Source organism: Oncorhynchus keta, chromosome 18 (assembly GCF_023373465.1).
Source record: "Oncorhynchus keta strain PuntledgeMale-10-30-2019 chromosome 18, Oket_V2, whole genome shotgun sequence".
In the NCBI taxonomy this organism is placed as follows: domain Eukaryota; kingdom Metazoa; phylum Chordata; class Actinopteri; order Salmoniformes; family Salmonidae; genus Oncorhynchus; species Oncorhynchus keta.
In genome coordinates this window covers 1,259,531-1,285,561 of record NC_068438.1, presented here as the reverse complement: position 1 = coordinate 1,285,561, position 26,031 = coordinate 1,259,531, and the positions used below count along the sequence as shown (strand labels likewise).

Below are 26,031 nucleotides of genomic sequence, written 5' to 3'. Positions count from 1 at the left end.
CAAATATTTTTGTTGTCCCACAGATAATTTGTAAACGGTCCTCTGTCTGCTTGGTATGCGTTAGCCTACCTATTGTATTAAAGTGACATATTATTTTGGAATGACATTGTTCACACACTCAGAATTTGTTGCTTCAACTTCAGTAGCCTAGCTACCACTGCTAGATGGGCTTGAGAGTTCAAGTGTTCCTAGTATGTGTGGTCTCATTGAAATAGAGTAGGCTGCCTACATGGGCGGAGAATCACTTGGCAGTTAACTTCAATATGATTAGACTGTAGTTTACAACAGTGTCTGTAAATAAATATTGATACTTATATTAACGTGAGTCGGTTAATAATATTTGTCATAATAATATTTGTCTCTGCCTGCAAATCAGTCTCCTAAAAGGTAGGCTATATCCTACAGGCCTATGCAAAACGTAGCAAGTGTCATTGTCATCATTCTTGTTGCTTCAAGTTCAGTAGCCATACCTGCGCGATCAGGTCCGCGTGTGGTCTAAATTAAATAGAGTAGGATATAGCCTATACATAGGCGGAGAAGCACGGGGCAGCTATCTTTCCAAGGAAATGTACTTCCTAAATAGGCCTATGATTAGGCTTTAGTTTAAATGATGTACCTCAAGAGAAAGTGCAAGTCTCTCCATTGCCTTCAAAGTCCCAAATATTGATCACCCATACTTCTCTGTCTGAAAATCTTCCCACTCCTAAAATGAAGTCTATAAAAATACTTTAGCTCAAGAGAAAGTGCAAGTCTCTCCAACTCTGCTCTCTTCAAACTAGATCTAACATATTGGCTGATCTAGCCAAGTAACAAGCCTAATGTAAGGACCATGTGAGAATGCAATTTCAGAATGTGTGGGGGGCTCCGTCCCCAGTGAAAGTTTTCGCCCCTGATGAAATCCATATATAAGAGCCATATGAGATTATAAGGTGCATGTAATAGGCAGAGAGAAAGAACCGGAGGGTTGTACAGTGATGTGAAAAGCGTGGGGTGCGATGTCAATTTGGCATTAACGTCTGTCTTCTGTCTGCCTAATGTGTATGTGTGAGGCTGTGTTTGCTGCTCTTTGTGTGTTAGTGGGTGTGGGTGTCTGTGAGAGAGCTGATTGTTGCCTATTCTCCCGCTGTGTGTGTGTGTGCGTGTGTGTGCGTGTGCCTCCCTGCGTTCATGCGTTTGTGTATGTGTGTGTGTATCAACGGACCTTGACCATGAAGACTGATGTATTTATAGCAGGCAGTAGCAGTAGCAGCAGCAATATAGGTCTTTATTCTAACTAATTTCAACACTCAAGTTAGAGATTTCATCACCAAGTAGATCTAGTGTGTCCTGTATGATGTGGTGTTTGTGAATGGAGGAATCTATGGGCATTGATAAAGACATAAAACTATGTAAATATTGATGGCTATATTCTAGTGCTATGATGATACAAAATACATGTTTGAGGTTGTCATCATCCAGACATGAAAAAACAACAGGCTACTCTGTGTGGCACAATGTCTACAATAGGACCACAATGAAACTGTACGCACATGTAATTAATACGTTTTGTACTATATCATATTTAGCACACAAGCATTGATTTCATACTTTTCAATATTATGCAATCATGAAATGACTCTGCAGTGGGAATGAAGATTGGTGTTAAGGTGCATTGACTGTACGTTTTTTATTTTTTATTTTTAGATTTCACCTTTATTTAACCAGGTAGGCTAGTTGAGAACAAGTTCTCATTTGCAACTGCGACCTGGCCAAGATAAAGCATAGCAGTGTGAACAGACAACACAGTTACACATGGAGTAAACAATTAACAAGTCAATAACACAAGTAGAAAAAAAGGGGAGTCTATATACAATGTGTGCAAAAGGCATGAGGAGGTAGGCGAATAATTACAATATTGCAGATTAACACTGGAGTGATAAATGATCAGATGATCATGTACAGGTAGAGATATTGGTGTGCAAAAGAGCAGAAAAGTAAATAAATAAAAACTGTGGGGATGAGGTAGGTGAAAATGGGTGGGCTATTTACCAATAGATTATGTACAGCTGCAGCGATCGGTTAGCTGCTCAGATAGCTGATGTTTGAAGTTGGTGAGGGAGATAAAAGTCTCCAACTTCAGAGATTTTTGCAATTCGTTCCAGTCACAGGCAGCAGAGTACTGGAACGAAAGGTGGCAGAATGAGGTGTTGGCTTTAGGGATGATCAGTGAGATACACCTGCTGGAGCGCATGCTACGGATGGGTGTTGCCATCGTGACCAGTGAACTGAGATAAGGCGGAGCTTTACCTAGCATGGCCTTGTAGATGACCTGGAGCCAGTGGGTCTGGCGACGAATATGTAGCGAGGGCCAGCCGACTAGAGCATACAAGTCGCAGTGGTGGGTAGTATAAGGTGCTTTAGTGACAAAACGGATGGCACTGTGATAAACTGCATCCAGTTTGCTGAGTAGAGTGTTGGAAGCGATTTTGTAGATGACATCGCCGAAGTCGAGCATCGGTAGGATAGTCAGTTTTACTAGGGTAAGTTTGGCAGCGTGAGTGAAGGAGGCTTTGTTGTACGCAAGTACGTAAGAGAGTGTTGACGTCCCACCCTTTGATGTAAATGAATGTGATGGGTAGCCAGGGTTCCCGTGACAGCTGGATTCGCCTCTGTCCTCTACATGCTACCGCCTCCTTTTGGTGAAATGATTACCTTGCATGGAACTGTGAGCACATTCACCTGTATAGACTTTAGTAGCCGATAATAGGCCTATATGGGAAAGGTTGATATTTATTGGGATGAGTCTTCTTGTCCTGGAGACAGAGATGAGCAATTTTACGCTAGATGTAAAGTCAAAATTGTGTATATCATAGAAATTCATGAAAACAAAAATGTGCTAAATTTAAGGTTAGGGTTAGCCAGTAGGGTTAGCAGTGGGGTTAGGGTTAGGTTAAGAATCAGATTTGATTAAAGGAGGTCCCTCTAAGTTTGATTCTACTATCTACTATGTCTGCTTCACTCTTCTAAAATAACCAGATATCATGGTCTTATGATCTTCTCATGATATCATCTTGTTTAGCTGTTCCAACGATTCACCCGACTTGACTATAACCCCATGGCCACATTGCAGGCTACCTTTCAATGTAAAAAAAACTCAACATTCCTAGAAACAATTTATCTAATATTATAACTTGGCATACTTAATGTTGCCTATAGTATAGAAAAATATAAACGGGATTTCCTATTCAATGCATTACTTGGGCAGTGAAATATAATATCACTACTAGGCTAGTTGTTTTTTCAGACTGGAAAACACACACACCTAGGCAGTGGACTCATCGTGCTACACACAATACCCCATAATGACAAAGCGACCCTTTGCTACGAGACTCGAAATTGAGATCAGGTACATCCTTGAGATGTTTCTACAACTTTATTGGAGTCCACCTGTGGTAAATTCAATTGATTGGACATGATTTGGAAAGGCACACACCTGTCTATATAAGGTCCCAAAATAGGACAGGAGAAGTACTCCAGATATAACAAACTGACCCTAGCCCCCCGACACATAAACTACTGCAGCATAAATACTGGAGGCTGAGACAGGAGGGGTTAGGAGACACTGTGGCCCCATCCGAGGACACCCCCGGACAGGGCCAAACAGGAAGGATAAAACCCCACCCACTTTGCCAAAGCACAGCCCCCACACCACTAGAGGGATATCTTCAACCACCAACTTACCATCCTGAGAAAAGGCTGAGTATAGCCCACAAAGATCTCCGCCATTGCACAACCCAAGGGGGGGGGGCGCCAACCCAGAAGGATGACCACATCTTTACTCACCTTCTTCTGAAACATGATTATGTAGCCTATGTCTCTGCCTCGTAATTCTGAACAGCTGAAATAAAAACCTTCAGTGATTTGAATGAACAAACATTCAAGGCCATTATGAAGGCTACAACCTTCTCTGTCTGTTGTAACAGATAGTGCAGTTATATATGCAGGACACAGCCCTACATACTGCATTGGATCAAAAACAATCTGCGTTCTGTGTGATGATGTAGGCTAATCTTTGTAGTTGCTGCCATATCATAGTCACTAGCCAGAGTTGCTGAAAAAGAACACTACCACTCTGACTTCATGTCTGGCTCCTGCTTAGCCAATGTCTGCAATGATTTGTTTTAAAATAACATGAAATCGCTAATTAGACTGTGCATCTGTGTCTTGCTTGTGTTTGATACAGTTGAAGATGGAAGAATACATACACTTAGGTTGGAGTCATTAAAAGTTTTTCCTAGCCACCGTGCTTCTACACCTGCATTGCTTGCTGTTTGGGGTTTTAGGCTGGGTTTCTGTACAGCACTTTGAGATATCAGCTGATGTACGAAGGGCTATATAAATAAATTTGATTTGAAAATTTGATTAAAACTAGTTTTTCAACCATTCCACAGATTTCTTGTTAACAAACTATAGTTTTGGCAAGCTGGTTAGGAGATCTACTTTGTGCATGACACAAATAATTTTTCCAACAATTGTTTTCAGATTATTTAACTTATAATTCACTGTATCACAATTCCAGTGGGTCAAGAAGTTTACATACACTAAGTTGACTGTACCTTTAAACAGCTTTCGAAAATCCCAGAAAATGATGTCATGGCTTTAGAAGCTTCTGATAGGCTAATTGACATCATTTGAGTCAATTGGAGGTGTACCTGTGGATGTATTTCGAGGCCTACCTTCAAACTCAGTGCCTCTTTGCTTGACATCATGGGAAAATCAAAAGAAATCAGACAAGACCTCAGAAGAACAATTGTAGACCTCCACAAGTCTGGTTCATCCTTGGGAGCAATTTTCAAATGCCTGAAGTTACCACGTTCATTTGTACAAACAATAGTACGCAAGTATAAACACCATGCAGCCATCATACCGCTCAGGAAGGAGATGCGTTCTGTCTCCTAGAGATGAACATACTTTGGTGCGAGAAGTGCAAATCAATCCCAGAACAACAGCAAAGGACATTGTGAAGATGCTGGAGGAAACAGGTACAAATGTATCTATATCCACAGTCAAACGAGTCCTATATCGACATAACCTGAAAGGCCGCTCAGCAAGGAAGAAGCCACTGCTCCAAAACCGCCATAATAAACCAGACTACGGTTTGCAACTGCACATGGGGACAAAGATTGGATAAGAGCGTCTGCTAAATGACTTAAATGTAAATGTAAATGTAATTGTACTTTTTGGAGAATTGTCCTCTGGTCTGATGAAACAAAAATAGAACTGTTTGGCCATAATGACCATTGTTATGTTTGGAGGAAAAAGGGGGAGGCTTGCAAGCCGAAGAACACCATCCCAACTGGGAAGAATGGGGGTGGCAGCATCATGTTGTGGGGCTGTTTTGCTGCAGGAGGGACTGGTGCACTTCACAAAATAGATGGCTTCATGAGGGAGGAACATTTTATGGATATATTGAAGCAACATCTCAAGACATCAGTCAGGAAGTTAAAGCTTGGTCACAAATGGGTCTTCCAACTGGACAATTACCCTAAGCATACTTCCAAAGTTGTGGCAAAATGGCTTAAAGACAACAAAGTGAAGGTATTGGAGTGGCCATCACAAAGCACCGACCTCAATCCTATAGAAAATTTGTGGGCAGAACTGAAAAAGCATGTGTGAGCAAGGAGACCTACAAACCTGACTCAGTTACACCTGCTCTGTCAAGAGGAATGGGCCAAAATTCACCCAACATATTGTGGGAAGCTTGTGGAAGTCTACCCAAAACATTTGACCCAAGTTAAACAATTTAAAGGCAATGCTACCAAATACTAATTGAGTGTATGTAAACTTCTGACTCACTGGGAATGTGATGAAAGAAATAAAAGCTGAAATAAATCATTCTCTCTACTATTATTCTGACATTTGACATTCTTAAAATAAAGTGGTGATCCTAATTGACCAAAGACAGGGCATTTTTACTAGGATTAAATGTCAGGAATTGTGAAAAACTGAGTTTAAATGTATTTGGCTAAGGTGTATGCCAACTGTATGCTGCCTAGATAGCTTCATGCCCCAATGCAAAATACTATCCGTGATTTTGTATTCACATGTTGATCATGTCTCTTGTGAACAACATGTAAATAGCTGCATGTTGCGGAACTAACTTACTGAAAAAATAACATGAAATTGAGCTTGTGCTTAATAGCGTACTGAGACATGGAATGCAATAGTTCAAACATATACAACAAAGTTTGTAGGCTACAACAGACAAAGGCGTTAGTTGGGGAAACGAAAGTGGAGTATTGCGCAGCAGCGAAGAGTGCCGCAACTAAGATAAATAAATACCGCACATGCGCAGAAAACTCCTTATCTTAAACTACGGCAAATCAAAATTTCCAGAAAATCTAGAACAGCAGCCACTCATATAATCGATAGCTTCTCTTTCTCACTCTAATATGCCCTGGTATCCCTCACGCCCCACTGTAGCCTACCACCAAGGATGAACAAGGCGCATTACCTCATCCACGGCGATGCTGTCACTCTACCCTGCGGTTTAACTTTAGCGAGCGCGCTTGAACCAGGGGACACCGCGTTTTACGTCTGCTAATAAAACCGAGAAGAGGCATAGACTATGGGAAATTATTCTGAAGTCATTGTGGCATAGTTTGAAATTCATGGAGCCATGGGTGTTTTTGTTGGAATTCTCATCAATGAAAAATATATCAGGATGTGTCGGTGTAATGTATCGCGTCGCTTTGTCGAGGCTTTTCTGTGGTTTTCGATCTGCTGAGGGAAGCCAGGGATCTGGATCGCACGGTGATCGAGCTGAGGTGGCTGTACTTAAATAACCTCCACCGTAATAGTGTCAGATTGCGCGAATTGACGAAGAAACACTACAACCCAAATCAATGAAGATTCCGAGGCTTTTCCTGAAGAAAGGTGTGCATATGCTGCAGTGTCTCTGTGGAAAGCGATCGAAGTCGACTACAACCACGAGCGGTGAGACATCTTGCATGCTTCTTTCTTTCAGTGCGAGGTCTGTTCTCTAGTGGCGCGGGGGGATTAGCCTCTGCAGCGGTGTGCTTTCAGCAGTCTCCGTTTCTCAATGGGAGAAACAGTGAGAGCCATACATTTGAAAACAAAACAATTCGGCATTATTGTAGATTCATTAACTTTGAGACAAAATGCCTCCATCAATATTTTTGATCAATCAATATTTTTGATTAAATTACTGCGAACAGACGTATAAAAGTCCCTATATTCAAACCAGTGGAGTCGCTTAAGTGGGCCACTGAGAGGCAGTCATTTCATACTGAGTGAGCATCTATCTACACTATCCATGACACTTATATGATAATCTTTCATCATCTTCTATTTTGTGTGTAAGTCGTGGTGATTTATCAGAAGACGTGTTTGTGTGTTGGAGTATGTATTGTCTGTGTGATGCAGTGTGTAAGATACATTAATGGGTGTATGTTGGCCTAGACTGTCAAGTGCAAAGTTTCAGAAGTAGCAATACGTGTCTTATGTGTATGATAGATTGCTCATAACATTGAAAGAAAGTAATTGTATTCTGCAGCGCTGGTATCCCAACCAGCGAAAATGTCAAAACAAAATCTGAACTGCTCTGCCGGTGAGTTTTGCGCCCCAAGACTGATTCAGCACAATGGACAGCACAGAACCTTAACCACTGATTTTTATCCGCAAACCAGCAACATAAAAGTAGACCACTACACTCGATTTACCAAAGTTAACGACAGCACTGTACGGCTACTACTAATATTTTTCAAAAATGAATCAACCGAATGCCTCCCCAAGACTGTGTTCATAGTGTGGTGGCTATGTGTCTTTGTGAAAGTGTTTGGGCTTGCCTCTGAAATTGTATTTGTGGAGTTGCGCTGTGCTTGCAGTTCTCTGGGGCAGGATGCCATGCCTCTCTCAGGAATTGTATGTGGCACTGGCCTTCACCATGCAGAGGACAGTAGAAGGGCTGCAGAGGCTTCAGCACTGGGGCAGATGCACATGCAGGGTGAAAAAATGAATCTCATTTGACTAATAAAAGCAGGGCATTTTCCACATGGTGATCGACCGAGTTGTGTTTGTCCACAAGAGCTAATGAATCGAACTTCGTTCTGGGTTTGAATAGTATCTTTGAGCATTTGCTTGAGAGTGTCAGAGGGGTGGGGTTTGGACTTTGAGGACTATTCCATTGGCCCCATTGTTCCAGGCAAGCTCAATCAAGCACAGCTAAAGTATTTGAGGGATTTCAAAAACTATACTGAACAAAAATATCAATGCAACATGCAACAATTTCCTGAGTTACAGTTCATATAAGGAAATCAGTCAATTTAAATAAATTCATTAGGCCCTAATCTATGGATTTCACATGACTGGGCAGGGGCGTAGCCATGGGTGGGCATATTGTAGGTCCACCCACTGGGGAGCCATATCCACCCACTGGGGAGCCAGGCCCAGCCAATCAGTATGAGTTTTTCCTCACAAAAGGGCATTAGTTTTCAGACTATTTGCTATGAGACTCAAAATTGAGTTCAGGTGCACCCTGTTTACATGGATCATTCTTGAGCTGTTTCTACAACTTGATTGGAGTCTACCTGTGGTAAATTAAATTGATTGGGCCTGATTTGGAAAGGCACACACCTGTTTATATAAGGTCCCACAGTTGAAAGTGCATGTCAGAGCAATAACCAAGCCATGAGGTCGAAGGAATTGTCCGCAGAGCTCCAAGACAGGATTGTGTCTGCACAGATCTGGGGAAGGGTACCAAAACATTTCTCCAGCATTGAAGGTCCCCAAGAACACAGTGGCCTCCATCATTCTGAAATGGAAGACGTTTGGAACCACCAAGACTCTAAGCCACTCCTCAGTAAAAGGCACATGGCAGCCAGCTTGGAGTTTGCCAAAAGGCACCTAAAGGACTCTCAGACCATGAGAAACAAGATTCTCTGGTCCGATGAAACCCAGATGAAACTTTTTGGCCTGAATGCCAAGAGGTACGTCTGGAGGAAACCTGGTACCAACCCTACGGTGAAGCATGGTGGTGGCAGCATCATGCTGTGGCAGCATCATGCTGTTTTTCAGCAGCAGGGACTGGGAGACTAGTCTTGATTGAGGGAAAGATGAACGGAGCAAAGTACATAGAGATCCTGAATGAAAACATGCTCAGGACCTCAGACTGGGGTGAAGGTTTACCTTCCAATAGGACTAACGACCCTTGGCACACAGCCAAGACAACACAGGAGTGGCTTCGGGACAAGTTTCTGAATGTCCTTGTGTGGCCCAGCTTTGTCTTTATGGGGTGTTGTGTGTAGATTGATTAGGGGGAAAAACTCTTTAATACATTTTAGAATAAAGCTGTAACTTAACAAAATCTGCAAAAAGTAAAGTGGTCTGAATATATATTCCTGCCTGAAATTGCTAATTCTGATATTTCTTAATTTTTTTTTTTTTTTTTGAACTTTTTTGATTATATTTTGTATTGACAGGTATTATTATTGCCCTGTTGGAGATAGAAACACAAGCATTTTGCTGCACCTGCGATAAGATCCAAAAACCTGTATTACACGACAAAACTTTTATTTGATACAACAGTAGCCTACACTTCAAATTTGAACTTGCCTCTCTGCATTCAACATTTTAATACAACTTTGAAATTCATATTTTTGTAGGATATCATGAAGTTGATGGCTAAAACCCTTTGGCCAAAAGTTGTCTGAACTGAATGAAGAAATGAATTGCCCTTTTACATGGATGTATATGATTTAAATAGTTACAAACCATGCCTGCCTTTTCGTCTACTTACATTGTTTGAAAATACAATAAGCCAGAGAGTTGGACGTCCCATTTCTCATACCTCACAGTACTACTTTAGAAAGAAAATGAATGTGGACCAAAGTCTGGTTGAGTGGGTAACACTTGCTTCATGTACTTCCCTCTGTGGCAGGGATCCTGGTATGCCCCTTACATTCTCTGCTCCCTCCACTCTGTCTCTCTGCTTCTGCTCCTGTCCTGCCATACAATTCAGAACTTTGTACTCCAATGATGGCAGTCCTAGGCTAGAAGAATATAACACCCTACCCCCTGGGCATAGATATAGATTTCTCCCATTCAGATCTAAGAGTGAAGCATCTATCAAACTCCTCAACTTGTTTTTGTTTTAAGTTATGATTGAATTAAATGTTATACTGTATGTGTTCTTTATTGTCATGTGCCTTGCATGTACCAATTCTTCACCAAACATGAAGTTTCCTCTTAAAAAATAAAAGTGATTGTAATTAGATTTGAATTGGAATAGTTCATACAGAGAACTAATTAAGTCACAGTGGCATGAGTAAGATGAATGTGCCTGTTAATGTTTTAGGACGGTATGATAAGCGCTAATCTATCTGATGTTGCGCATGATTTTGCCGACGGAGAAGGGCGACATCTTATCAAATCTAATTTTATTCGTCACATGCGCCGAATAGGTGTAGACCTTACAGGTGTAGAACTTACAGTGAAATGCTTACTTACAGGCTCTAACCAACAGTGCAAAAAAATGTATTAGGTGAACAATAGGTAAGTAAATAAATAAAAAGACTGAAAAATAACAGTAGCGAGGCTACATACAGGAGCGAGGCTATAACAGTAGCGAGGCTACATACAGGCACCGGTCGGGCTGATTGAGGTAGTATGAACATGTAGGCATGGTTAAAGTGACTATGCATATATGATGAACAGAGAGTAGCAGTAGCGTAAAAGAGAGGTTGGCGGGTGGGCAGACGCTCTTATCCAGAGCGACTTACAAATTGGTGCATTCACCTTATGACATCCAGTGGAACAGTCACTTTACAATAGTGCATCTAAATCTTAAAAGGGGGGTGAGAAGGATTACTTATCCTATCCTAGGTATTCCTTAAAGAGGTGGGGTTTCAGGTGTCTCCGGAAGGTGGTGATTGACTCCGCTGTCCTGGCGTCGTGAGGGAGTTTGTTCCACCATTGGGGGGCCAGAGCAGCTAACAGTTTTGACTGGGCTGACCGGGAACTGTACTTCCTCAGTGGTAGGGAGGCGAGCAGGCCAGAGGTGGATGAACGCAGTGCTCTTGTTTGGGTGTAGGGCCTGATCAGAGCCTGGAGGTACTGAGGTGCCGTTCCCCTCACAGCTCCGTAGGCAAGCACCATGGTCTTGTAGCGGATGCGAGCTTCAACTGGAAGCCAGTGGAGAGAGCGGAGGAGCGGGGTGACGTGAGAGAACTTGGGAAGGTTGAACACCAGACGGGCTGCGGCGTTCTGGATGAGTTGTAGGGGTTTAATGGCACAGGCAGGGAGCCCAGCCAACAGCGAGTTGCAGTAATCCAGACGGGAGATGACAAGTGCCTGGATTAGGACCTGCGCCGCTTCCTGTGTGAGGCAGGGTCGTACTCTGCGGATGTTGTAGAGCATGAACCTACAGGAACGGGCCACCGCCTTGATGTTAGTTGAGAACGACAGGGTGTTGTCCAGGATCACGCCAAGGTTCTTAGCGCTCTGGGAGGAGGACACAATGGAGTTGTCAACCGTGATGGCGAGATCATGGAACGGGCAGTCCTTCCCGGGAGGAAGAGCAGCTCCGTCTTGCCGAGGTTCAGCTTGAGGTGGTGATCCGTCATCCACACTGATATGTCTGCCAGACATGCAGAGATGCGATTCGCCACCTGGTCATCAGAAGGGGGAAAGGAGAAGATTAATTGTGTGTCGTCTGCATAGCAATGATAGGAGAGACCATGTGAGGTTATGACAGAGCCAAGTGACTTGGTGTATAGCGAGAATAGGAGAGGGCCTAGAACAGAGCCCTGGGGGACACCAGTGGTGAGAGCGCGTGGTGAGGAGACAGATTCTCGCCACGCCACCTGGTAGTGACACAATGCAGATATCCCGGTGTCAAGTAATTATTTAACCAGTGTTCATAAATTCCAATTATATTTATCTGTCTGATACCCAGAGGTTGTAAAGTTATGGTCTTAAATAAAACAGACAGAATTCCCAGCTCACAATTGATCAGATCCCAATTTATTTGCAAGAGCTCTAAAGTTTTGACAAATACATTTCTTCTTATACCATCCTAAACTATGCACATACATACATACCAACAGAGATTTTCTCATGAGTCTAACCACAGTTTATAACCCCCTAGCTGACAGTTCCAGGCTCCCCCAGACAGGATCCTTAGCTTAGTGATGAGCTTTGAGGGTACTATGGTGTTGAACGCTGAGCTGTAGTCAATGAATAGCATTCTCACATACAGTTAAAGTCGGAAGTTTACATACACTAAGGTTGGAGTCATTAAAACTCATTTTTCAACCACTCCACAAATTTCTTAGTTTTGGCAATTCAGTTATTACATCTACTTTGTGCATGACACAAGTAATTTTTCCAACAATTGTTTACAGACAGATTATTTCACTTAACTCACTGTATCACAATTCCAATGGGTCAAGAAGTTTACATACACTAAGTTGACTGTGCCTTTAAACAGCTTGGAAAATTCCAGAAAATGATGTCATGGCTTTAGAAGCTTCTGATAGGCTAATTGTGGATTAGAGGTCGACTGATTAATCGAATGGCCGATAAATTAGGGCCGATTTCAAGTTTTCATAACAAGCGGAAATCGCTATTTTTGGGCGCCGATTTACGATTATTATTATTTTTTGAAACATTTATTTTTTTATACCTTTTATTTAACTAGGCAAGTCAGTTAAGAACACATTCTTATTCTCAATGACTGCCTAGGAACTGTGGGTTAACTGCCTTGTTCAGGGGCAGAACGACGGATTTTCACCTGGTCAGCTCAGGAGATTCAATCTTGCAACCGCACAGTTAACTAGTCCAACGCTCTAACCATTGCACTCCACGAGTAGCCTGCCTGTTACACAAATGCAGTAGAAGCCAAGGTAAATTGCTAGCTAGCATTTAACTTATCATATAAAAAACACGCAATCATAATCACTAGTTATAACTACTGATCCAGTTTAGCAGGCAATATTAACCAGGTGAAATTATGTCATTTCTCTTGCATTCATTGCACGCAGAGTCAGGATATATGCAACAGTTTGGGCTGCCTGGCTCATTGCAAACTAATTTGCCAGAATTTTTCGTAATTATGACATACATTGAAGGTTGTGCAATGTAACAAGAATATTTCGACTTAGGGATGCCATCCGTTAGATAAAATACCGAACGGTCCCGTATTTCACTGAAATAATAAATGTTTTGTTTTCTAAATGATAGCGTCCAGATTCGGTCATATTTAATGACCAAAGGCTCGTATTTTTGTGTGTTATTATGTTATTTGGTGATTTGGTAGAGCAGTCTGACTGAGCAGCAGCAGGCCCGTAATCATTCATTCAAACAGCTCTTTGCATGCACAGCGCTGTTTATGACTTCAAGCCTATCAGCCTAATGGCTGGTGTAACCAATGTGAAATGGCTAGCTAGTTAGCTGGGTGTGCGCTAATACTGTTCCAAACGTCACTCGCTTTTAGATTTGGAGTAGTTATTCCCCTTGCGCTGCTTTTATGGAGAGATGGGTAACGTAGCTTCGAGTGTGGCTGTTGTCGACGTGTTCCTGGTTCGAGCCCAGGTAGGGGCGAGGAGGGGGACGAACGCTATACTGTTACACTGGCAATACTATAGTGCCTATAAGAACATCCAAAGGTATATGAAATACAAATGGCATAGAGAGAAATAGTCCTATAAATACTATATTAACTACAACCTAAAACCTCTTACCTTGGAATATTGAAGTCTCATGTTAAAAGGAACCACCAACTTTCATATGTTCTCATGTTCTGAGCAAGGAACTTAAACGTTAGCTTTATTACATGGCACATATTTAACATGGCACACATTTTTACATGGCACATATTACTTTCTTCTCCAACACTTTGTTTTTGCATTATTTAAACGAAATTGAACATGTTTCATTATTTATTTGAGGCTAAATTTATTTTATTTATGTTTTATATTAAGTTAAAATAAGTGTTAATTCAGTATTGTTGTAATTGTCATTATTACAAAGTAAAAATGCATATATTTTTTTTTTAAATCGGCCGATTCACCGGTATTGGCTTTTTTGGTCCTCCAATAATCGGTATCGGCGTTGAAAAATCATAGTCGGTCGACCTTTACTGTGGATGTATTACAAGGCCTACCGTCAAACTCAGTGCCTCTTTGCTTGACATCATGGGAAAATTAAAAGAAATCAGCCAAGACCCCAGAAGATAATTGTTGACCTCCACAAGTCTGGTTCATCCTTGGGAGCAATTTCCAAAGACCTGAAGATAGCAACGTTCATCTGTACAAACAAAAGAAGCCACTGCTCCAAAACCGACAAGAAAAAACAGACTATGGTTTGCAACTGCACATGGGGACGAAGATCGTATTTTTTGGTGAAATGTTCTCTGGTCTGATGAAACGAAAATAGAACTGTTTGACCATAATGACCATCGTAATGTTTGGAGGAAAAAGGGGGAGGCTTGCAAGCCGAAGAACACCATCCCAACCGGGAAGCGCGGGGGTGGCAGCATCATGTTGTGGGGGTGCTTGAATGAAGGAGGGACTGGTGCACTTCACAAAATAGATTGATTAATGAGGAAGGACAATGATGTGGATATATTGAAGCAACAACTCAAGACATCAGTCAGGAAGTTAAAGCTTGGTCGCAAATGGGTCTTCGAAATAGACAATGACCCCAAGCATTCTTCCAAAGTTGTGGCAAAATGGCTTAAGCAGGAATCAGGACAACAGAGTAGTGGTCAGATTTACCAAATGGAGGGTGAGGGAGAGCTTTATACGCGTCTCTGTGTGTGTAGTACAGGTGATCTATAATTCTTTCTCCCTCTGGTTGCACATTTAACCTGTTGATGGAAAGAGGTTGAACTGATTTAAGTTTCCCTGCATTAAACTCTCCGGCTGCTAGGAGCGCCGCCTCTGGGTGAGTGGTTTCCTGTTTGCTTATTTCCTTATACAGCTGACTGAGTGCGATCTTAGTTCCATCTGTCTGTGGTGGTAAATAAACAGCTATGAAAAGTATAGATGAAAACTCTCTAGGCAAGTAGTCTGGCCTACAATTTATCACAAGATACTCAAGCAAAATCTAGAGACTTCCTTAGATTTCGTGCACCAGCTGTTTTTTTACAAATATGTACATACCGCCCCCCACCCTCGTGCTTTCTTATCTTGCCGGTGCAGCGTATATCCCGCTAGCTGAATGTCCATGTCATCATTCAGCCACGATTTCGTGAAACATAGGATATTACAGTTTTTGATGTCCTGTTGGTAGGATATTCGTGATCGTACCTAAGTTATTGTCCAATGATTGCACGTTGGCGAGCAATATTCACGGTAACGGCAGCTTTCCCACCTGCCTTCAGCAGATCCTCACGAGGAATCCCGCTCTGTGTCCTCTGTACCTGCGTCTCTTCCTCTTGCAAATAACTGGGATGTTGGCCTTGTCGGGTGTTTGGAGAATGTCACTTCTGGACATCAGATCGAAAGTTACTAACCTCGATTTCGACTTCAAATATGACTTAAACTCAGACTCAGCTGTTCCACTGTTCATACAGGACCCTATATTCCTTTGTTCCATGGGCTACCGACTTCAGTGCAACTTTTTACATCATCGATCATAGTCTGCAGCTGGTCAAACGTATGTGTTATGGCTTTATAATAATAATAATAATATAATAATATATGCCATTTAGCAGACGCTTTTATCCAAAGCGACTTACAGTCATGTGTGCATACATTCTACGTATGGGTGGTCCCGGGGATCGAACCCACTACCCTGGCGTTACAAGCGCCATGCTCTACCAACTGAGCTACAGAAGGACACCCCTTGCAATAATGTGGATAAAGAGGTACCTGTCTAACAGAACACAGAGGGTGTTCTTTAATGGAAGCTCATCCAACATAATCCACATAGAATCAGGAATTCACCAGGGCAGCTGCTTAGGCCCCTTACTTTTTTTCAATCTTTACTAATGACATGCCACTGTGTGTCTATGCATGCAGATGACTCAATACTATACACGTCAGCTACAACAGCGACTGAATTGACTGCAACACTTCACAAAAGAGCACCAGTTAGTTTCAGAATGGATGGCAAGGAATAAGTTGGTCCTAAATATGTGACTCACCACCTGGATTCGGGCCTTATGTAGCAAAAAAACATTTTATTTATTTATTTTTTACGTAGGATAAAAGTAGAAACTCAGAACTACAAAATGATATATCATACACTGCATATGAGGAACAATGGGAAAGTAATTCTGCTTTGAAAGTTGGTCAACTTGTAAACTCACTTTTGAGACAATCTCCTTTGAATGTTTTGGTATCTAGTGAAGAGCTCTTCTTTTGTCTACACCCATTCAGCATCGTTCACAACCTCTTAAGCTTTAGCCCCACCCATCTCGTTTCGCTATCGGAGCACACACTTGACTCTCTGGCCGATGATTTGTTTACCTCTGGATAACATGAAAACAGCCTAACCAGCCCTGCTGGCAACAATTTCATTACATTTTTTTGCAGATGTTTACTGACACTGGCCATATTCAACGGGTGTTGTACACACGTCACGTAATGTTATCTTACGAGCCAGCCAGCTAAAGTTAGCTAGTTAAACAACAATTAACAAAGTGCCAACAATGCCACAGTTCTGAGAGCTAACCAACCAGGTTCAATGTTTGCTAGCTAACATTAGGCTCTAACTAGAAAAGCAAACCGCTCTGGGAAACAAATAATGTCAGCTAGGGAAACAGCCAGCTAACGCTAACTAGCTAGCTAACAGTACAGTTTAGCTTGAAATTAAACCACTTTCTGTCAAAATTTGAAACGTATAATATCAGAAAATGTTGCTAGCTATCTTACCCGTGTATACATCATCATGCACGATGGACTCGTCTCCCTGTCTGGAATGCCATATCACGGTTGCCCTTAGTTTGAAGATGTAATCCGGAGACGGGTTTTCTCTATCCTAAACTATCATACTCTAATTCCACTGATTTCAAAACTTGATCCTCCAGAAAGTGGAGAGCAACACTTGTGCAACTCCACTACACGATAAAAAAAAGCTGCATTCGACAGGATTACCAACACAGACTGACAGGCTCAAATAGACAGTGGCCTTCTATATGGCAGACCAATCCGAACTTGTCTCTCGGCATGTCCAGCCCACTCAATATTTACATTTACATTTACATTTAAGTCATTTAGCAGACGCTCTTATCCAGAGCGACTTACAAATTGGTGCATACACCTTATGACATCCAGTGGAACAGCCACTTGCATCTAAATCTTTTTTTTTGGGGGGGTGAGAAGGATTACTTACCCTTACTTACCCTATCCTAGGTATTCCTTGAAGAGGTGGGGTTTCAGGTGTCTCCGGAAGGTGGTGATTGACTCAGACAATCATGGCTAGCGGGAAGGTTACAGACTAAACCAAATAGGCTTGTAATTTAACTTTGTATTTACAGATAGCATGCAAGTTTGTTATGAAGGCACATGAAAGTTCACATGTTTGAGAAGGCATATCAGCCAAAAAACGCATTTTGCTAAAAAAAAAAAAATTATCCTGTGAAGTCGTGACTTGCTACATATGCCTACTTTCCTGAATCGGGTCCCATATAGCCCCATTCTTGTGTATTTTATTCTTCTTGAGTTAAACATTTATTTTTTTAAACTCTGCATTGTTGGGAAGGGCTCTTTTAAGCAAGCAGGTATTCGGTGCATGTGACAAATATAATTTGATTTGTTTCACTCAATTGGAGAGGACACATCAGAGTAGGCATAATAAGGCCACATTATATGTAATCATCATGTTTCTTCTAGCACCCCATCTACAGTGAAGACATGCCTTGGAGGGTAGGACATTTTATGTCAGGTTGGGTTTAAATGATAGGCCCTAATTGAGACCTTGTTAGTTCTGCTCAGATAATGAGATATGAAGAGGTTCCAAAATGCTACATATACATTTTCAGAAATGTTGGTACATTTGCTTTTATTGTTTAAAGAACTTATGAAAGAGATGTGTGTATCTAATCATGACATGGCCTTGTTCAATTACATACATGGTCTGCAAAACGCTATATATCTGTCTCACTTTCAGAGAAATAAGTAGTACTGATAGGATTTACAGTCAAAGGTAACAAATAACAATACTTTTAATAAAGGACTATAAAAATGATCATTTGTGACATCAATATACCTATATATTTTTGTATTAATCAATACAGTAATATGAGGTCTGTATGCAAAACATTTACATTTGACATTTTAGTCATTTAGCAGATGCTCTTATCCAGAATGATGTATGGTTGGTTAGTGCATTCATCTTACGATAGTTAGGTGAGACAACCACATATCACCTTCCATTCCAGCTAAACAGTGGATTTTTACTGTTTTGCAAAAAAAAAAGAACTAAAATCTGAGAACAGTAATATTTTACACACAACACACATGAAGGTACCCAGAAGCGATCATTTCTGGTGAAAAAACACAAATGTGAAAAATGTGTGGGTTTTGCATTTTGGAAATGAGCTCTTCGTATGGCCTTCAGTTATGATGATGATACAGTGCATTGGGAAAGTATTTGACCCCTTGAGTTTTCCACATTTTGTTACATTACAGCCTTATTCTATAATGGATTACATATTTTTTTCTCATCTACACACAATAACCAATTTTTGCAAATGTATTAAAAATAAAAACAGAATTACCTTATTTACGTAAGTATTCAGACCCATTGCTATGAGACTCAAGAATTACGCTCAGGTGCATCCTGTTTCCATTGATCATCCTTGTTTCTAGATTTTGAGTGGAGTCCACCTGTGGCGAATTCAGAGCGATGACCAAGAACCTGATGGTCACTCTGACAGAGCCTCAGAGTTCCTCTGTGGAGATGGGAGAACCTTGTAGAATGACAACCATCTCTGCAGCATTCCACCAATCAGGCCTTCGTGGTAGAGTAGCCAGATGGAAGCCACTTCTCAGTAAAAGGCACATGACAGCCCACTTGGAGTTTGCCAAAGGGCACCTAAAGACTCTCTGACCATGTGAAACAAGATTTTCTGGTCTGATGAAACCAAGATTGAACTCTTTGGCCTGAATTCCAAGTGTCACGTCTGGAGGAAACCTGGCACCATCCCTACAGTGAAGCATGGTGGTGGCAGCATCATGCTGTGGGGATGTTTTTCTCCCAGGGACTGGACGACTAGTCAGGGTCAAGGCAAAGATGAACGGAGCAAAGTACAGAGAGATCATTGATGAAAATATGCTCCAGACGCTCAGGACCTCAGACTGGGGCGAAGGTTCACCTTCCAACAGGACAATGACCTTAAGCACAAAGCCAAGACAAAGCAGGCTTCGGGACACGTCTCAATGTCCTTGAGTGGCCTAGCCAGAGCCCGGACTTCTCTGGAGAGACCTGATAATAGCTGCGCAGCGATGCTTCCCATCCAACCTGGCAGAGTTTGAGAGGATCTTCAGAGAAGAATGGGAGATGTCAAGCTTGTAGTGTCATACCCAAGAAGACTCGAGGCTGTAATCGCTGCCAAAGGTGCTTCAACAAAGTACATATGTAAATGTGATATTTCCGTTTTTTAATTTTAAAACATTTGCAAGAATGTCCGTAAACTTGGTTTTGCTTTGTCATTAATGGGTATTGTGTGTAATTTGAGGAAGATAAAAAAAAGAATTTGGCTGCAACATAGCAATATGTGGATAAAGTTAAGGGGTCTGAATACTTCCCGAAAGCACTATATAAACTCATTTAAAAAAACGGCCTCTCACTGTCAACTGCGTCCAAAGTAACAGTCTGGTGTGGCCACCAGAAGCATTAACCTCTCTGGTATATGTGGGACGTCCCACCTGGCCAAAAGCCAGGGAAAATGCTGAGCATCAAATTCCAATAAATTACTATAAAAATCAAACTCATTAAATCACACATGCAAGATAGAAAATTAAAGCTACACTTGTTGTGAATCCAGCCAACATGTCAGATTTCAAAAAGGCTTTCCGGCAAAAGCAAAAGATGCTATTATCCGAGGACAGCACCTCCGTAAACAAAGAGAGAGAAGCATATTTCAACCCTGCAGGTGCGACACAAAACGCGGAAATAAAAATATAATTAATGCCTTACCTTTGACGAGCTTCTTTTGTTGGCACTCCAATATGTCCCATAAACATCACAAATGGTCCTTTTATTCGATTAATTCCGTCGATATATATCCAAAATGTCCATTTATTTGGCTCGTTTGATCCAGAAAAACACTGGTGACTACAAAATATCTCAAAAGTTACCTTTAAACTTTGCCAAAACATTTTAAGCTACTTTTGTAATACAACGTTAGGTATTTTTAACGTAAATAATCTATAAAATTGAAGATGGGATGATCTGTGTTCAATACAGGAGGAAAACAAACTGTAGCTAGCTTTCTGGTCATGCGCCTCTATCTAACAGTACAGTACAAGTGACCCTCGCTCTGAACAGGGATACTTCTTCATTACACAAAGGAAAAACCTCAACCAATTTCTAAAGACTGTTGACATCCAGTGGAAGCGGTAGGAACTGGAAGAAGTTCCCTTAGAAATCTGGATTCCCAATGACATCCCATTGAAAAGAGAGTGACCTCAAGAAAACAAACAACCTGAATGGTTTGTCCTCTGGGTTTCGCCTGCTAAATAAGTTCTGTTATACTCACAGACATGATTCAAACAGTTTTAGAAACTTCAGAGTGTTTTCTATCCAAATATACTAATACTATGCATATCTTATCTTCTGGGGATGAGTAGCAGGCTCAGTAACGTGCTCAATGGGATTGAGATCCGGGCTCTTTGCTGGCCATGGAAGAACACTGACATTTCTGTCTTGCAGGAAATCACGCACAGAACGGCTGGTGGCATTGTCATGCTGGAGAGTCATGTCAGGATGAGCCTACAGGAAGGGTACCACATGAGGGAGCAGAATGTCTTCCCTGTATTGCACAGCGTTAAAATTGCCTGCAATGACAACAAGCTCAGTCCGATGAGGCTGTGACACACCGCCCCAGACCATGACGGACTCTCCACCTCCAAATCGATCCCGCTCCAGAGTACAGGCCTCGGTGTAACGCTCATTCCTTCGACGATAAACGCGAATCCGACCATCACCCCTAGTGAGACAAAACTGCGACTCGTCAGTGAAGAGCACTTTTTGCCAGTCCTGTCTGGTCCAGCGATGGTGGGTTTGTGCCTATAGGCAACGTTGTTACCGGTGATGTCTGGTGAGGACCTGCCTAACAACAGGCCTACAAGCCCTCAGTCCAGCCTCTCTCAGCCTATTGCGGACAGTCTGACACTGATGGAGGGATTGTGTGTTCCTGGTGTAACTCGGGCAGTTGTTGTTGCCATCCTGTACCTGTCCCGCAGGTGTAATGTTCGGATGTACCGATCCTGTGCAGGTGTTGTTACATGTGGTCTGCCACTGCGAGGACGATCAGCTGTCCATCCTGTCTCCCTGTAGCGCTGTCTTAGGCGTATCAGAGTACGGATATTGCAATTTATTGCCCTGGCCACATCTGCAGTCCTCATGTCTCCTTGCAGCATGTTCACGCAGATGAGCAGGGACGCTGGGCATCTTTCATTTGGTGTTTTTCAGAGTCCGTAGAAAGGCCTCTTTTGTGTCCAAAGTTTTCAGTGACCTTAATTGCCTACCGTCTGTAAGCTGTTAGTGTCTTAATGACCGTTCCACAGGTGCATGTTCATTAATTGTTTATGGTTCATTGAACGAGCATTGGAAACAGTGTTTAAACCCTTTACAATGAAGATCTGTGAAGTTATTTGGATTTTTATTAATTATCTTTGAAAGACAGGGTCCTGGACTTTTCTTTTCTGAATTTATGAGCTTTAAACCTTGTCTTGTTTGATGATGTACCACAGTTAAAAATTCTTACATGCAAAGACGTCCCTTTTCCTCTTTATTTTGACATAGGATTTTTACAAGTATATTATGATAACTGGGATAGTTAGTATTGACATCAGGCATTATGAATCCAGTTCTGCATCTCTTATGTATCTTCAGAGAGAGAGAGAGAGAGAGAGAGAGAGAGAGAGAGAGAGAGAGAGAGAGAGAGAGAGAGAGAGAGAGAGAGAGAGAGAGAGAGAGAGAGAGAGAGAGAGAGAGAGAGAGAGAGAGAGAGAGAGAGAGAGAGACCCCCCCAGTTCTCTGTGACCATGGCGCATTTTCGTCACAGCAGCCCCTGACAGAGCATTCTGTCCGTCATCATCAGGAACATGACACCTGGCCGACAGAGTGACTGACTGTGCCTTTCACGCCTTCACTGCCTTTCTGTTCATTATATAATCACTGCAATAGTCTGCAGTCTCACTGGAATGTTCTTACTGCTCCAGCTGAGGTCTTGATGTTTTCGAACATCGACTTGGCAGCCTGATATAAGTCATTCAAGCCACGTCTTGTTTTGGTTTCTCATAAATGTTTCGAGGAGGGGAAAAGAGGGGAGAGAAGGTTGTGGGAGGAGGACAGAAAACAGGAGTAGGGGGACAGAGAGAGACCGAGAGACATGCTTTGCTGATGTTCACTGATGTGCTGGCCCACAGAAATAATTCATAGGTCTGTACGCTGGATGTGTGTTTTCAGCATCTCAACCTTACATTTGAGAAACACTCATTTGTTTGTTGGGGAAGTGGAATTCTTATCAATGCAATAGTGAATTCTGTTAAAAGGTTCCGCTACTCTTGCTGCTGAGTGAGTAAAGCACCGTCCATATCGATGTGGGTTCGAGCTGCTGTTCTGAACGACAGACCTTCTAAAGAGCGAGAATGAAATAATGTTTACCCAAGCACCCTGTGACATTGTTGCGAGGGAGAGGTAGATAGAGACAGGAGGGGGTTGTGAGTATACTGTAAGCTGGGAAATTGAACACTGCAAGGAATATAGAGGGGTACACATGGATCATGGATTTAGAGTTAGAAGGTTTGAATTATACACTGAGTGTACAAAACATTAAGAACACCTTCCTAATATTGAGTTGCACCCTCCCTTTTGTCCTCTGAACAGACTCAATTCGTCGGGGCATGGACTCCACAGGAAGGCTGGGCCATGTTGACTCCATTGCTTCCCACAGTTGTCTCCAGTTGGCTTAGATGTATTTTTGGTGTTGTGTCATTCTTGATACACACGGAGCGCTGTTGAGTGTGAAAAACCCTGCAGCGTTGCAGTTCTTGACACGAACTGGTGGCACCTACTATCATACGCTGTTCAAAGGCACTTCAATATTTTGACTTGGCCATTCACCCTCTGAATGGCACACATACATAATCCATGTCTCAATTGTCTCAAGGCTTAAAAATCATTTTTTAACCTGTCTCCCTTCATCTACACTGATTGACGGGGATTTAACAAGCGACATCAATAAGGGATCATAGCTTTCACCTGGATTCACCTGGTCAGTCTATGTCATGGAAAGACATGTTGTTTTGTACACTCAATGTATTTTTCAACATTTTGTTGTGTTACAAACTGGGATTAAAATGGATTTAATTGTAATTTTTTTGTCAACACACAAAATACTCATTAATGTCAAAGTAGAAGTAAAATAAATACAAAAGATAAACTTATTAATGGAAAATTAAACACAAATATATATATAGTACCAGTCAAAAGTTTGGACACACCTACTCGTTCAAGAGAGAATGCCAAGATTGTGCAAAGCTGTCATGAAGGCAAATGGTGGCTACTTCTGTAGCTCAGTTGGTAGAGCATGGCGCTTGTAACGCCAGGGTAGTGGGTTCAATCCCCGGGACCACCCATACGTAGAATGTATGCACACATGACTGTAAGTCGCTTTGGATAAAAGCGTCTGCTAAATGGCATATATTATTATTATTATTATTATATTACTTTGAAGAATCTCAAATATAAAATATATTGTGATTTGTTTAACACTTTTTTGGTTACTACATGATTCCATTTGTGCTTATTTCATAGTTTTGATGTCTTCACTATTATTCAACAATGTAGAACATAGTAAAAATAAAGAAAAACCACCACAGCTCTACACATGGACCCCATAATATGACTTTCATTGACTGTCTAGTGGGAAAACACAGGTTTTATTGGATATTGTACACATTTGCAGCTAAATGCTGAATTGCAGTAAAAAAAGAGAACGATTTTGGATGGGGAGAAATGGTTTATGGTGGATGATGGTGGTCCTATAGTCATATATGATAGACAGGTAGCCCACTGCTTGACATTGATGTGTCACTGAAGTGTATGCGAAATGTATGGCTCAGCACAGAGAAACCACACAGCTGAGGCAGTCCAGCTGACTCTTCTCTAGAGAGAAACCATGCAGCTGATCTCTGTGTTTGGGTGTGCGTGTGATGCAGGGGACAGTCTTTCATGTGACCTCAGCAGGAAAATATTTTGACCCTAATCATGATGATATATCATCATTACATGCAAAGCAAGATAGAAAGACTAAATATGTATGAGAAACATTCCTGTGTGCCTAAGATTGTGTAGTGTAAGCTTGTGTGTATTTGACTATTTCAGACCATACACTTCTGCCGCCCTGCAACTGTCTGTCCGTCTCGCCGTCTGTGTTCATGTCTGTGTGCATAATGGCTGGTTTAAATGTTTGATTTTAACATAAGCACATTTTGAGGATTTTAGATGCAGTTTGTATGTGGACAAATTCGTTTAGTTACAGTATGAGTTTTGTGATGGCGGCAGTTGTTTAGAGGTTGATTTCAGTGAGTCTCTTCCAGCATTAAAGGACTAGCTGAAGGACAGACCCATCTGTCCTTCAGCTAGCTCTCTATGGCATTGAGAATGAGCCATTGACCAGGCCAAAAGGGTGAGGAGAGGACAGACACGACAGCTCTGCTCCCATGGTAGCCTCTGGTGGAGGATTGAAGTACTACAGGCATTTCAACAACATTTTACATTTACATTTTGGTCATTTAGCAGAGGCTCTTATTATCCAGATTAATACAAACTCAAATCCCCCGCACAGCTGATCTCAATTGCAACCATCATCCGCCACCGATTTACCTCTCTATAATGCGGATGTCGGCGTTATCCTATAGTCCTGGTTGCAACCAACATTTTTCAAGATGATTTTGCCCTCTGGTGGGTATTATCATCGTAACTTTTTAATTTCACTAGTTGAGCAGACAAAGGGCAATTTGTCTATTTGACAATCATTCTGTACAACTGAAATTAAGTATTTCCTCGTAACAGTTTTGTTTCCACTTGCCACTGCATAAATATATGTAGTCGATGTTTATGTATTCCTATTGATTGGTTTAATTTACATACTGTTAAGGTGTTATGCCATTGGTCATGTTTGCAGATAGGGGAAGATCGCACATTTTTGTAAAGTACCACTTAAGTCATTTTTGGGGTATCTGTACTCTACTATTTATATTTTTGACAACTTTTACTTCACTACATTCCTAAAGAAAGTACATTTTTACTCCATATATTTTCCCTGACACCCAAAAGTACTCGTTACATTTTGAATGCTTAACGGGGACAGGAAGATGGTCCAATTCACGCACTTATCAAGAGATCATCCCTGGTCATCCCTACTGCCTCTATGGTAAACTCACTAAACACAAGTGCTTCGTTTGTAAATTATGTCTGACTGTTGGAGCGTGCCCCTGGCTATCCGTAAAACTTTTTTTTTTTAAAGAACATTGTGCCATCTGGTTTGCTTAATATAAGGAATTCTAAATGATTTATACTTTTACTTTTGATACTTAGATATATTTGACCAATTACATTTACTTTTGATACTAAAGTATAATTAAAACCGAATACTTTGACTTTTACTCAAGTAGTATTTTACTGGGCGACTTTCACTTTTACTCAGGTATGACAATTGGGTACTTTTTCCACCACTGAAATCGCAAACGTCAATTCTTCCCACTCTGACATTGACATTCAAGTGGCAGTGTAGTGGAAGAATGAGAGAAGGTGATACTCGCGTCGAGCGACTTGCTGGTGCCGAGTCCCAGC

The 26,031-nt window shown here is 41.6% G+C and overlaps 1 protein-coding gene across 4 annotated transcripts in view; it reads left to right on the top strand.

The window, feature by feature from the left end:
* LOC118397024 (fibroblast growth factor 12-like) overlaps positions 1 to 26,031 on the top strand; it is a 127,974-nt gene that overhangs the window by 51,193 nt on the left and 50,750 nt on the right. Inside the window, exon 1 of one of the 4 annotated variants that reach the window (XM_035791416.2) lies at positions 6,403 to 6,975. The exons of the other annotated variants lie outside the window; for them this stretch is intronic. Within the exon in view, the coding sequence (XP_035647309.1) occupies positions 6,885 to 6,975 (91 nt within the window). The 5' untranslated portion in view covers positions 6,403 to 6,884. Of the gene's footprint in view, positions 1 to 6,402; positions 6,976 to 26,031 lie in introns of those variants that run through there. 4 annotated transcript variants of the gene reach the window in all.